Genomic DNA, 14,124 nt, shown 5'->3' with positions numbered 1-14,124 from the left:
TGGGCAAATGTTATCCTGTTTCCTTTAACATTTTAAACATTCAGAGTGGAATGCAGCCTCCTGTGGCAGTGGTATTGTTACTGGAGATTTACATTAGGAATTTTCCAATTTTGAGAAAATAATGAGAAAATAATACTTTTTCTTTATTGAGAAATAAAGAATAATAATACTATATTATTATATTAATATTATAATAATACTATATTCTTATAATAATACTATATAATAATAATACCAATAATACTATATTCTTTATTGAGAAATCGATATATTTGAAATATTTTTTAGTAACTCTTAAAATTCTCCAAATTATTCACCAGGTTTTAATTTAGGTCGACTTCAAATATCCAAAGAGGTGGTAAATGATGTTGTTCTACCCAAATGGGCCCACTCGCCAGAAGACTTTATTTATAAGCACAGGAAGGCTCTGGTAAGATGATGATTTATTGAGTAAAGTAAGGATAAACTACAACTCCACATTGTCACTGTGGCTTATGTGTAAAATACTGGGAGTACATTCAGACTAGGGTTGTGGTTGCATTTGACATTGCAAGTACCACTGGAACTTTCAGTTAAAAGTAGTTTGTGGACAAAACTGTTCAGAAATAAAAAGGAAAAGAACCTGAAGATATTAATAAATAGGGAGTTTGCTGCCCTGAGAGCTAAAATACAAAATTAGGTGGGTTTAGGTGATTAGGCTTCCCTTGCTTTTTAAAGATTATTCTGCATGAAATTAGAGAACTGGTATCTTACCTACCCTTGCATAGTTGCATTTCAGTAGTCTTAAGTTGCTGCCCTTGACACACATGGATATTCTTATGTTTTTGCCCTATACAGTGGTATAAAACTAGTTTGTGGAGACTCTTAGTTTAGGAATAAAGTTTCTTTCACAGAAAACAGTAGATACCTCAAGAAGGGAGCAGTGCTTCTCTTCTTCTTATCAGAGCATTTTTTCCTTCTAGGAATCTGAGTACGTTTCTGCCCATCTACACGAATGGATTGATTTAATTTTTGGCTACAAGCAAAGGGGACCAGCTGCAGTGGAGGGGCTCAATGTGTTCTATTATTGTACTTATGAAGGTACAAACCTGTATATTCTGTTGTCATTGTCATCAGACTTGTGGGTTTTCAGTATTAGAACACACTTGATTTGTGAGTCTGCCATGCAGTAACATAAAGGCAGCAGAAATATAGATGAAATATGGCAGCACAATTTATAATTTTTCATCAATTAATGAGAATGTTTGATGCTTTTATCAGAAGTTGTGAACCTCAAATGTTAATAAAGTTGTGGGGTTTTTTTAAACAGGGGCTGTTCCTGTTGCTTGTGTTTTGTTTCTAGAAGTTGCTTGGAGGTTTTCATTAGTTTCCCATTTGCTTGCTTAAAAGTATTTGTGGGAAGAGATTTCTTGTGGTTTAGGAGTCAAGGCAAATCTTAGTCTGTTAATTACAGAGATGAATTGTGGGTGCCTTTTGTGTGCAGCTTATTGTATGCATGAAGTATATTAAATTAATTTGATAAGGAAAAAGCCTCAACTCTTGCACTTACAGATATGTTTAAAATTCCACTTAAAATTAGTGGAGTTTTCAGATCATATTTTGTATGGAGGGATTGGTTGGAGACTTTTCTGGAATAAAGGATAATAATGCTGCAATTAAATTAAGTTTCACAACATTTATGGATCATATTGGTTCTCAGTAACTTGTTTGGTTTATGGTTTCCTTTTTCTTTACCCTTCATTGTTCTGGTTGTGATCCAGGGGCTGTGGATTTGGATACTTTAACAGATGAGAAAGAAAGGAAAGCTTTAGAAGGGATGATAAACAATTTTGGGCAAACGCCATGTCAGCTCTTAAAGGTAATGGTATTTGTTCCCTCTCTATCACCTTTTGTTAATTAAATCCAAATGAGTTACAAAGGGCTTCTGTAAAAATGAAAAATTTAAGATAATGGTGTGTAATTTTACGAATATTAAGTCTTTGTTCTGTTACAATTTATGAAGCTCACATTGATTGTAGTGTATTTTTTTCAAAAGAAATTGACTCACTTTAAGAATGGAAATTGGGTGCTGAAGAGTTTGTTTTCCCATTGATTTCCTGTAAGATTGTGAGTATCTTATGTGACTTGAACAAACTGATTAATTTGTCTAATTTGATATTCCTTTGAATATTGTCTCCTAGGAGCCTCATCCACAAAGGCTGTCAGCAGAAGAGGTAGTGCAAAGACTAAGTAAAAATGATACCTCGACTCTAAATGTCTTCCAGCACCTCACTGAACTGAAGTCATTCTTCATAGAGGTAGATATTTCTTCAAATTGTCTAAAGTCTAATCTAAAACTTCTGATATACTTGAAACAAAAGATCACAATCTAGAGGAAAATCAGAAAATATCTTAAAATGCAATGTGTATAAAATGACCTCTGTCTTTTTATTTAGCTTCATAGAGACTGAATGCCATAAATTTTTACCTGCTGGCTGCTTGTATGTATGCTGTTGGAATATTAAGTTAGCCACCACATCAAGAAAGCTAAGAACATCACTAGTGGTATCCAAGGACTCACTGAACTTTGTAGCTAAACTCACTGAATCAGAACAGAGGTAGAATTTAATTTCTGGTGTTGACAACAAGGCATACCTGCATGAACTGAATATACATATATATACCAGTCTCTTGGAGTACTGTACAGGTCTGACACGGATTCCAGAGGCTTTGGATGTAACTCTTCACAGGTTCTAGGTTTGTCCTTAAGCTCTTGATTAATCAGACCAAAACCATGTCCTTTCTCTTAGGGAATCAGTGATGGTGTGCCCATTGTCAAAGCTGTTGTCCCCAGGAATCAGTCACGTTCCTTTATTTCTCAGGGAAGCCCAGAGATCTTGGTAAGTTGTGTGTGTCAGTACTATTCCTAGACTGCAGACAGGCAAGGAGAAACAGTTCTTAGCTGTTTCTGTCCAAATGTGTTCCTTTAGTGTGTGATGTGTCAGCTATAAGTTTTTATCTTCTGAAGATATGGCAGAATGATTTGTTGAATAGCATTTAAGAACTGATGAGAAAAATGGAGGCTGAAGTGAGGTGTGTTGTAAGTTGCCTATTTCATCCACTTCCATGGTAGCAATCAATTCCCTAGTGCAATACATTCCAGCTTTAAAATGAGTGTATTGATTTATTAATGGCATCATTATGTTTATTATTACTTCCCAACCCATATATTAAAAAAATACTGTAAGTGGTGTATAGACACTGCAAAGGCCCATACTGTTCCTAGAATTAATTACTGCACTAATACTGGTGCTGGTACCATGGCAGATGGCCAAATGATGAGAGGAGGAGAGTCTTTTTGTATTTACATCTCTGTGTATGATCAGCATACTGTCCTGCATGCAATAATACCTATGTTCTGCACGAAAAAATATTCTTTTCCAATATTCCTGTTTTGTAGGTCAAACTTCTTGTCCTGGCTTAATGTGGTTTGTGTGTATGTCATTTGGAATGTCTAAAATTCTCATGGTGTTTTTTCTAAGTTTCTGATGAAAATAATCTCCAATAGTTAGATTCCTTAAGTACTTTATAAGAAATAGAACTCCAGTACAATTTTTTTTAAACTTCATATGTTGGTATGTTAACTATTGATAATTTCTATTTCAAAGAAGGGAAGCAGCACCTTAAACTAAGTGAATGAATGGTAATGTTGGCTGGGGTTTTGTTTGCTTGTCTCCTCCGTTCCAGCCCCCTTAAATTTCTCTGAGCTACCTTAATATGTACCATGTACCACCTGTGGATTAACTCATTTGAGCTGGAATTATTTAAAAAAAAACAAACTGTAGGGGATGAGGGATGTGGGCTTTTTTCTTTGTGGTAAATTCTCAAGAAGTGTATGCTGGAGTAGGCAACTTTCATAAGGAAGCTCCATTACCATTAAAGAAAAGCATAAAATATGCCTCTGGGTTTCAGCAATTTTTCTTTCAATTTTTTTAGGTAACAGCAAGTCTGAACTGCATTATTGGAACTCATGGTTGGCTACCTTATGATAAAAATATCTCCAACTATTTTACATTCATCAGGGATACCACAGTAACAAATCCCAAGTAAGCAAGTGATGAGGAGAATTCAAGATGCATGCATCTAAAGTAATAAAATACAGTAATTGTTTAACAGTCAGGAGACTGTACTGTTTTCCTTGTCTGAGCTTTCACCTAAGAATGCATCTTCTGATGTTCAGTAATACTGCCTCTGAAATACCATATACATAACTCCTTACTAGAAGAGTATTACATACTAAAGTTCATTCTTAGAGCTGCTTCCATTTTTTTTTTCTAACTATCAGTCATAAAAACTTGTCTTAGAATCTGAGATGGGTAGTCCTCCTAATTTCTTACACTATAGTGCAGGTATATGTATTGGTTTTCTTTCTTTGGCTTTTAGAAGATTCCTTTTTTTCTGTAATATCACAGTGCTTAATAGGAACATGAGTTATCCTTACAGAATCAAATTGCATGAAAGACTGAAAGGATCAAAGGTGAAATCTGGCTTCCACTTGATGATGGCTATCAGGTCCAGAATTTCTTTTTTTTTTTTTTATATATATATTTATATATAGCTCCTTCTATAGATGGAATTTTCCATTAATTTTTAAGCATATAGGAAGTGCAAAATGCATTGGTTTGGACTAAGGTTACTCTTAACTGTTCATCCTCTGCCTACAGAACACAACGCAACGTGAGTGGTCCTTTTGCACCAGGACTGGAGATCACATCTAAGTTGTTTGCAGTATCCCATGATGCCAAACTCCTCTTTAGTGGAGGACACTGGGACAACAGCATCAGAGTGACATCTCTTACGAAGGGCAAGCTGGTTGGACAACACATTAGGCACATGAGTTAGTAACTCTACTGTGAAATTAAGATTTTTGTGTTGTACCTTGATGTTGGGTCTTTTTGAAAAGAATTCCAGCCAATGCTCCTTGGCAGACAGATGTGTTAAAAGGGAATGGCAGTGTATGAACAGAAGAATATTTGAGCCACGATTTATACATAAATTACTTGAGCATGGCTTCTTAGTCATTGTAGTGATGTTTTTATGCAGCTTCAAAATAAGGCTTGACTGCTATTTTTAAGTAGCAAAGCTGACTAAGTCCAGTTGGAATATCTGGCTGTACAATGACTTTATTGTTTAACACAGTCTCATCATCCCTTATTGCAGAGGAATGTTTCATGCTGACTGCAAATCAGGATGTATTGTTAACATATTGTATGTATATTGTAATTAGGTGGGAAATTAGTCTTAACTATGTATGTGATAATGTCCTATTTTCTTTCCTTTATCTAGATATTGTGACCTGCTTGGCAATAGATCACTGTGGAATTCATTTAATTTCAGGCTCCAGAGACACTACCTGTATGATATGGCAAATAGTTCAGCAGGTAGGTTATTTGGACATACTCTGAGAAGTTTTTTCTGGATGCTTTTCTGTCATTCGCTGTTTTGCTTTGATGTTTTTGGTTGGGTTTTTTTTCCTTTTCTTTCAGGTTCGCAGGGAAGATAGTCCACTAAAATAGATTAGCTTAGTAGTTTTTTTACTCCCATTGTCTTCTGTGAAATACTCACTATACACATTAGTAACAATATAGCTGAAGTACAGTGTAGTAGGGGCAGGCTTAAAGATTTCATAGATGATTTTCAGGGCAGGCAAATATTATCCTCCATTCTATGGATGGAAGAATCAAAGAAGACACACAGTCAAACTTCTATCACAGATATCATGTAGTCCTCTTTAGAATTATAAACTATACTATATACTGTTCCTTCTCTCTAAGCACAGGTTTTGCCTTAGAACTGGTTTGAGAATATCTGGATATCCTGACAGTTCACTTAGTGGCACAAAAGCACTAAGTAATATTGACATGTTGAAAAATGTCTATTTTATTAGCATTATTAAAATGGTATTTTATTAGCATTATTGCAGGATTTCCTTTGCATATTATACTACTGACCATCATTAAGAAGGATTATTTCCCTACTGTTCCTTAGAATATGGAACAGAGTTTCTGTAATTGTAAACAAAATAGCTTTCAGCTTCTTTAGCTTGACAGTGAAGATGGTGCTTAATTTCAGGGTAAACTGTAAGAACTGAATAAGCCCAGATGCACAGGTAAAGAAAAATCAAATGGGTGAGTGAGGGCACAATTCCTGTTAGATCTGCTCACTGTGGTCCTTGCATTTCTGGACATCTGAAAACATAGAAACAAGTCAGCTAAGTAATTCTGTCTTTCACATCCACATGGTAACTATATGGTCATTCATTCTTGTGATTTCAGTAAATAGGGCTGCTGATATAAAAGGCAATAAATTGAAAACAGAATGGTTGACTTATGGCTTTGGTTTTGGCCTGTGTCAAATATACATCTCACACAACTGATACTGATGATATCAGAAATTTAGTTTTTGTTTGTCCTTCATCTGCAAGAGGACGTGTTTGTTTCTCTCAGGGAGGAGTGCCTGTAGGCCTGGCACCTAAGCCATTACAGATCCTTTATGGGCATACTGATGAAGTTTCAAGTGTTGGCATCAGCACTGAACTGGATATGGCAGTGTCAGGATCCAGGGTAAGCATCCTCATATTTTTCTCTTCATTGCTTCTTCTCTACTTAAACCATAGAGCATATTTGAAATTGATGAAGAATCATAAAAAAAAAATATGAATACTTCACAATATTTTTCTTCAGCTTTTTGCATCTAGAAGATGTGTGCCATCTCCCTTGGTTTCTGATCAAATCAAGCTGACTCAAACTGCTTCACACAGCATAGACTCAGAATACCACACTGTGTTACTCTGCACAAATGAGCTTTAATGTGTATGGACTTATCCAGAGACCTTAGGCTTCTCATAAAAACAATTCTGTGACAGGTTCTTCCCTCCTTCCTTAACCTCAAAGGTTCTGTGCAGCTAACTTTTGCTCTACCTTACTGCACTCCACTGGCAGGCTGCTGAACTCGTCTGTACTGTGTTTAATGTCTACTTATAAATGTGACCTGTGAACCTCCTCTTGCCCCGTTTGCATTTGTTTTTTCATAACCTTATAGTAAATGGCCATAAGGGGAAAACATCTTTACAGAGTTCCTGTTACTTTGGAGTCTTGATCCCCGGTTAAGGATTTAAGTGCATTCAAAATATTCCCTCTGTATTTAAATACTTTTCTGTCTGTTATGGTAACTTGCCTGCTGATTAAAGACTTCCCTGGATTTGGTCACTGCAGGATGGGACAATTATTGTCCGCACTATTCGGAAAGGTCAATATGTGAGGACTTTGCGACCACCTTGTGAGAGTTCCCTCCTGCTGACTGTTCCCAATCTGGCTGTGTCCTGGGAAGGCCATATAGTTGTCCACACCAGCATAGAAGGAAAGACTACTCATAAGGTACATTCATGGAATAGCTCTGTTTGTTTTACTGAAGGCTTTAATCATAAATGTACCTAACCTTATCCTTATTTCCTAAAGTAGTAAGGCTTTTTGAGCATTCTGTGCCTAATTTTTTTTCCTTTTTAAGTTTTGCTAGCAAATTTCAGTGAAATTTGATTAAAAGACAAATCATAGGCATATTCTGCTCCTTTAAGTTTTATGAAAATCTACAAGAAAAATGCGTTAGTTAATCTCCCTGGGAGGGTTGCTTTGAAGTGGAAAACTAGCAAGTTCTATTATACACAGAAACAGAGCCTTAGAAGCCTAGGTGCAAGGTGCCCAATGACTACACTGATATTTCTTAGTTTTGGATTGGGAAAATGGCTGTAATGTTTACAGTGTAGCTTATTCTGTCTATTGAGTAGCTGTGTATTTGCTGTAATAAGGGTAGAGCTGCTATAGTTTCTGTTAGCGTGGGGAATTCCTTGGAAGACAAATTCATTGGATGTAGGCATTGGGAAGGTGGAGAGAGAAGAGACCAAGGTTTTGTCAGGCTGGAGGAACTTAAGATTGTGTTAGCTGTATCCTTAATCCATCAAGAATTCATTGCCTTTTTTCAGAAAAAAAACCTACTTCTAGATCTAGCTCTGTGGAAATATACGTATTTTCTGCTGCTTTTCAATTTAGGGTGGGGGATGGAGGATGGCAGCAGGGCTGAAAAGTGCTCTCTTCTTCCTTAACAAAACCCTTATAAAATAGAGACCTGTTGATTAAATCTATTACTATTTCCAGAAAATTTGGAATTGATTAGATGGATAGGTAGGATGTTAAATCAAGAAGTAACAAAGAATAATTTTTTGAAAATCTATATAGGGCCTGGTACTGTTGCACATTGCATATATGCTTGGTACTTTTGCATCTTTTAACAAACAAACTTGTTGTCAGCAATATCATCTGCAGGTTATTGGCCAAGTTAGCTCCTCTTAGTAAGATAAAAATAAAAATAATAATAATACACTCTTAATCCAGTCAGTCCTCAGTGACAGATTTGTCTTTGATCTGTTCAGGATAAGAATGCATTACATCTCTATTCTATCAATGGAAAGTATTTGGGTTCTGAGACTCTGAAGGAGGAAGTGTCAGATCTGTGTGTGACTGGGGAGTACATCGTGATGGGCAGCTTACAGGGATTTCTTTCCATACGGGACCTCTACAGGTAATGCACCACCATCAGTATTTTGTTGCTGAGGTGAAAATGTAAAGGCTTATAGAGAAATGGTTGAGAGGGAGAGATGGTAGAGAATGGACCTTGCTTAGCACTATAGGTGGAAGCCATTGCTTTTTTCTGTCTTTCTAAAAAGCTCTTTTGGGGGGGGAACTGAGGGAGAAAGTATAAATGAGAGGTTGTGCCACATCCCTTTCTTCTCAGGCACTTATCCTAAGTATGCTGACTAGAACTGGCAAAATTTAGGAATAGTGGTGTCTGACGTGCAAGCTGTGATTGTCCAAAAATCTGAATAGTCACTGGGAGCTCAGCAACTGCAGGATCAAACCTCATATTGTTCTGCACAGAGTTTTAAACTTTTTAAGCTTCATTGCTCTACAGAGTGGGAGTGATCTTTGTCACTTAAGCAGTTGTGAGACTAATGTTACTGTTCTTTAGTGAAAATGTCCTAATTTACTGACTTGCCCTTCCGTGCCTTTACTTGTTATTGGGACACTATTCTGGAGTATGTTTAGGTCATTACTTAGGAGTTTTACAATAACTGAAATTGCAAACAATCCTTGAGCTAATGTGTTGTGTAGTGCATCCTGCAGACAGCAATTTCCACTGCAGTGTAATTCTTTGCAGTACGTGCAAACAAATGTATGATGTGTTTTCTCTTTGTGATTTTTATCATTTCAGCCTGAGTCTGAGCATCTCTCCCTTAGCAATGAGACTGCCAATTCATTGCATTTCTGTCACCAAAGAGTATAGCCACATCCTGGTTGGCTTGGAGGATGGCAAGTTGATTATCGTTGGTGTTGGCAAGCCAGCAGAGGTAAAACCCACCATCAAGAACTTTTTCTACCAAACAGTGGGAAGTTCACTTATTTCAGCTTTCCAGTTGAGCAAGAGGTCTCCTCTGTGGCAGGGTAAATTTAAGAGCAAGTTTCAGTTCTCAGTGGGAAAGAAGTAACTTGAGACTACGCTACTGAAATTTCTCACTAAGATTCAAAGGTGTATAGAGATTGCAGATGGGAAGCTCAGCTGGACTAACTTCCAGACTTTTATCACTCACATCTGAAAAAGCAAAGTCATAGTGGCTAACCTTTTTTGAATGTGATAGTGTTGTCAGCCACTTCTTGATTAAATAATTTTCTAGAAGAAAATTGGAATCAAAACCGAGCAAGTTACTCTCTGTGTTTTTATGGTTTATGTCAGATATCTTTTAATATACATTGGCAGAAAAATATTATTTCTTTCTCCTAAGAGTCTCTAATTGCAATGCACAACGAATCACTTGTATAGGTTCCACATATGCTCTGTGCTCCATATTGTGAATATAAACTTGTTGGTACTACATATGTAATATTGGAAACAGAGCATCCATCTGTAAAATTGCCTAGCCAAATTTTTTTTTTTGTTCAAAACCCAGGCTTTGCTTTAAGTACCTATTGTCATGACTTTCAAAGCTCTTGAGTTAGCTTAGACCTGCTTCTCTTTATAACCCGGTATCTGTTTTGCAGCAGTATATTTATTTGAAAATGTGTATATGCATTTTGCATGACCTTTAGTACATACCAAAAAGTGTATCTTAATTTAATTTTGTAATTGGATTGTGAAAACAGAGGAGCTTTATTTGCCAGCACTTCAAAATGTTTTAGCTGGGAGATATGTAGTTTAATATTTGAAACAGGCTCCACACAGTGGTAGTATGATTTTGCTCAGAGGATGGGGAGGGGAGGCTTCCACAGACTTTCAGCTGGAAGTCCTACTGTAGAGATGACAAAGAGCTGCTTGTGATATGGTTAAATATTTCTAACAGGAGTTTTGAAGTCACTGTCATTTCTAAGCTTCCTATTCTGTAGAAAATATCTTTCGTAGGTTGAAATTTATGTAACTCACTAGACTGAAGTTCTTAATCACATTTATTTTTCTAGCTGTGGGGCAAGTATTGTTTCTAAGACTGGATTCCTTTTATTAATATAGAGGCTTTCAAATGAATCTTTTTTCCAGAATTTTCTGTTTATAAATTAGACAATCTGCAAGCTTAATATCCATGTAAATAATGTTTTTTTAAAAAACACACCCTGCAAACATAGCAGGAACAACATTATGTCCCAGATTCTCTAGTTTTCTACAGTGGCATAAATCAAAATATTTGAAAAGCATGTGTATGTGGGGCATTTATTTGTTAATTTATTTATTTGTAGTTTGGGAGGAATATAGTAATTACTAGAATTTTATCCTTATTCAGAAGAGAGTGTTGTAGTTTGGGCTTTTGGTAGCAATACTGATCCTTAGAATAAAAAGGAAGAGACTAAGCATCTTTATTGTACATAAAGTGAAATGCTGCTTGGTATTAAGATTGGTCTTTAGTGTTTCTGCACTGGCAGCATCCAGAATAAAGTGAAGTATAATAAATATTTTTGTATTTTTAACAATTACTTAGCTGTTTGGGATGTTGCAGAAGCCTGTGGGATTATGACTTGGTAGTATTAATGCCTGTCAGCATTGTGCCTTTTCTAGAATACTGCTGCTGTCATGATGAAGTTTTAAGCATGCTTAATTTGTACTAACTCCTGAGATCAGTTCTCAAACTTGTGCTGCTAAGGCACGCACCTTGTTTGTTAAACTGCAAGGGATTTCATTACCTGGTCAGCTGCCAGCATGATCACTACTGGCCAATCATAAACCTTGTACTTAAGGAGTAAATGAAAACTGTTTCTTACCAACTGCTGTCAGATTGCAGACCTACCAGATGCTGGATTATTATCTCCCTTTACTTCTGGGATATTCAGTATGAGTAATTTCTGGTTTAAATTTTACTCTGAGCACTTCACCCAGGTTCTTCAGAAGACTGTATAAACTAGACACTGGGAGATAACCTTTTTCTCTTTCCTTCATTCTGCCATCACTGCCCTGCATTCTGGTTATCTTTTCTTTTTCACTTCTACCAATTTCTGTTTGAAATCTCTAAAATAAAATGTTCTTCTAATTTGCTTCACTTTTTCTTGACATTCACCTCTTTTTTCCTTCCTATCAAAATAGCAATCTAAACACTGTAAGCCATTTGCAGTAGGTTAAGTATTAAGGATGCATTACTTGGTAATACCCCTTTGGCTGCTGAAAATCAAAGACTATGATTTGTGTTTTGTCTGGGGTTTTTTTGTCAGTCCCAAGATCCATCCTTAAGTGTAACTTTTGATTTGTTTTCAAATACTTTTTGTTGGTGTACTTTTGTTTATGTGGTACATTGCAGTCTCTGCATTTCGGTGTCTGAATTCTTTTTTAATTTATCCACCTTATCCCTTCCCCCTCCTTTTGTTTCTCTGAATTACTTCTGAACAGATGCGCTCAGGTCAGCTTTCCCGCAAGCTGTGGGGATCAAGCAAACGGCTCAGCCAGATTTCGTCAGGAGAGACTGAATATAACACTCGAGGTTCCAAGTGATTGCTGCTTCTACCTTTTTTCATGGATTCCAGAAACATGTTTAATCTTTTGGTCACTTTGAATGTACATCTCAGCTTTCGAGGGCTTGATTCTTAAGTCTGCTGAAGATGAATCTATGGTAGAGGTATAGTAATAATTATATGCACTCATGCAAGTTAGCTTGCTTGCATATTTGTCTATAACTGTGTTGACTTGGTCACAGCAGAATCCCTCTCTAAATAGCTGCTAAAACCATGGTTCAGAAAAAAAAGGAAAAAAAAAAGTAACCCAAAAATTCCAAACCCAAACTCAAACTCAAGCTTACTAATTGAATTTAAGTAGCATTTGTTTTAAAGCTGGACAGGGTCAGATGCTCCTTGAGCACAACAAAGATACTTGGATTTGCTTTGACAGCATTACAAGTCCCCAGCAGTAGATTAAAATTATGTCAGTTGCAGTTGTCAAAAATAGGGATAGGTGGCAGTTATGATCTTTTCCATATGTGTTTTAGCCTGATGACAATTTGTTCCTGTATATGGCTGTTGCTGTCTTCTTATGTATAGTTCTAGTTTTAGGTTGTTCTGCAAGGAACATCCTTGTTGCACTACTTGATTATCAGAAATTGTTTAAAGTACAAACACGAATAACTTCAAAGGAGATGAAGGTGGTGAATGAGCTGAAGGAGGCAGAAATACTTCCTGCTGAAAATCATTTATGTTGTTAAGTAGACTAAGACACACACCGAGAAATCGCATAATATATTTAGTGTCTTAAAGACATACAAGAAGGAAGGATTGGTATCTATATTTGCCAAAGATCAATCTGCTTCATTAGTAAGGCAATTAGTACAAAAAAAAACCCAGGATAAATTTCCACTGCAAAATCATTTGAACAGCACTGCAGCACTGTTCAGTTAAATAGCACCTGTTTGTTTCTTGGCTTATTGCTCACTGAACCAGCTAGCCATTTTTTTGTTGTTGTTGCTCTGTAAAGAAACAACAGCAGGGAAACAGATAATGTATCAATTTTCAAAATGTGTTTAAGACCTAGGACAAGAAAGCAGCAGATCCATACATGCACTGTATACAACAAAACAATTTCAAATTGTATGCTCTATTTTGTAGAAGCTATTACTTGAGTTTTTTTGGTTTAGTGAAATGCAATGAGAGAAGGGTGTGCGTTTTCCTCTTGTCCTGGCAGTCTTACAAAGTCTAATGATTTAAATGATAAACTCCATACTGTTAGAAAAGCCTGATGGAAAAATATGAATTTTTGGATTGGCTTGCAAAGATATGTGTGTATGTGTATATATGTATGTATGTTTGTATATATGTATGTACATACATGTATGTATGTATGTCTATTAAAAGGAGAAAATACCATGGGGTGAGAGGAGTATAGATATAGAGCAGAGCTATAAGTAATTGTTAGCTAGTGTGTTCCCTTTTGCCTACCCCTTCCTTCCCTCTACCATCACTTTTTTGTTATTTTTATTTATTTATGGAAATGGATGTGTGTTGTATCTTCTGTAAATGTGATCAAATATTTCCTGTGGCTGGGGAGCTGTTGAACTACCTGAGAAACTCCATAATGTATATTGTCATTTCATTAACTTTTAGAACAATAATTATTAACTTTGTAGAAGTCGTAATACCACCATACCCCACAAAAGTTCTGTTAATATCCTTAAAACAGTTTTCTCCTCCTCAGTTTCTTTACTGGAAAAAAAGTAACCCCTCCTAATGACTGATTAGTGTGCTGTGTAGAGAAAGTTGCATTACTTTTTCTTAACTTTTGTAAATGAAATAATAAATCAGATTAGTGAATAAATGGGTCTATGCATAGTTGCAATACTATAACTAATCACTGTGACAGACTGGATCATCTGGAAAGTTAGGCAAAACTGAAGAATATTTCCTGGATTCAGTTGTCAAGAAAGTATTAAATTTCCAAAAGTAGAGTGGTGTGGGTTTTTTCAGACTCCATGTATGTAAAAAAACCCACATTCCATATTTTCACATAAGTGATAGAGAAGTGAAAATTTTTAATCAGTAAAAATAGTAAGGATACACTGGAAGTATTAAGTGTGTA

The 14,124-nt window shown here is 36.1% G+C and overlaps 1 protein-coding gene across 4 annotated transcripts in view; it reads left to right on the top strand.

The window, feature by feature from the left end:
- The window catches only part of NBEAL1 (neurobeachin like 1), a 76,042-nt gene extending 62,185 nt beyond the window's left edge, over window positions 1–13,857 (top strand). For 2 of the 4 annotated variants that reach the window (XM_071747165.1, XM_071747164.1), the window contains 13 exons: window positions 321–430; window positions 963–1,080; window positions 1,761–1,858; window positions 2,181–2,297; window positions 2,790–2,879; window positions 3,976–4,085; window positions 4,704–4,876; window positions 5,326–5,420; window positions 6,486–6,602; window positions 7,254–7,415; window positions 8,465–8,613; window positions 9,304–9,439; window positions 11,953–13,857. In XM_071747165.1, coding sequence (XP_071603266.1) covers window positions 321–430; window positions 963–1,080; window positions 1,761–1,858; window positions 2,181–2,297; window positions 2,790–2,879; window positions 3,976–4,085; window positions 4,704–4,876; window positions 5,326–5,420; window positions 6,486–6,602; window positions 7,254–7,415; window positions 8,465–8,613; window positions 9,304–9,439; window positions 11,953–12,054 — 1,577 coding nt within the window. In that variant the 3' untranslated portion in view covers window positions 12,055–13,857. Of the gene's footprint in view, window positions 1–320; window positions 431–962; window positions 1,081–1,760; window positions 1,859–2,180; window positions 2,298–2,789; window positions 2,880–3,975; window positions 4,086–4,703; window positions 4,877–5,325; window positions 5,421–6,485; window positions 6,603–7,253; window positions 7,416–8,464; window positions 8,614–9,303; window positions 9,705–11,952 lie in introns of those variants that run through there. The other 2 variants (XM_071747163.1, XR_011726528.1) reach the window with 2 other exon arrangements.
- Window positions 13,858–14,124: the final 267 nt, after the last annotated feature.

Source organism: Heliangelus exortis, chromosome 6, assembly GCF_036169615.1.
Source record: "Heliangelus exortis chromosome 6, bHelExo1.hap1, whole genome shotgun sequence".
Lineage (NCBI taxonomy): Eukaryota > Metazoa > Chordata > Aves > Apodiformes > Trochilidae > Heliangelus > Heliangelus exortis.
The sequence above is the reverse complement of the archived record's forward strand: the minus strand, read 5'-3'. Positions and strand labels throughout refer to the sequence as shown.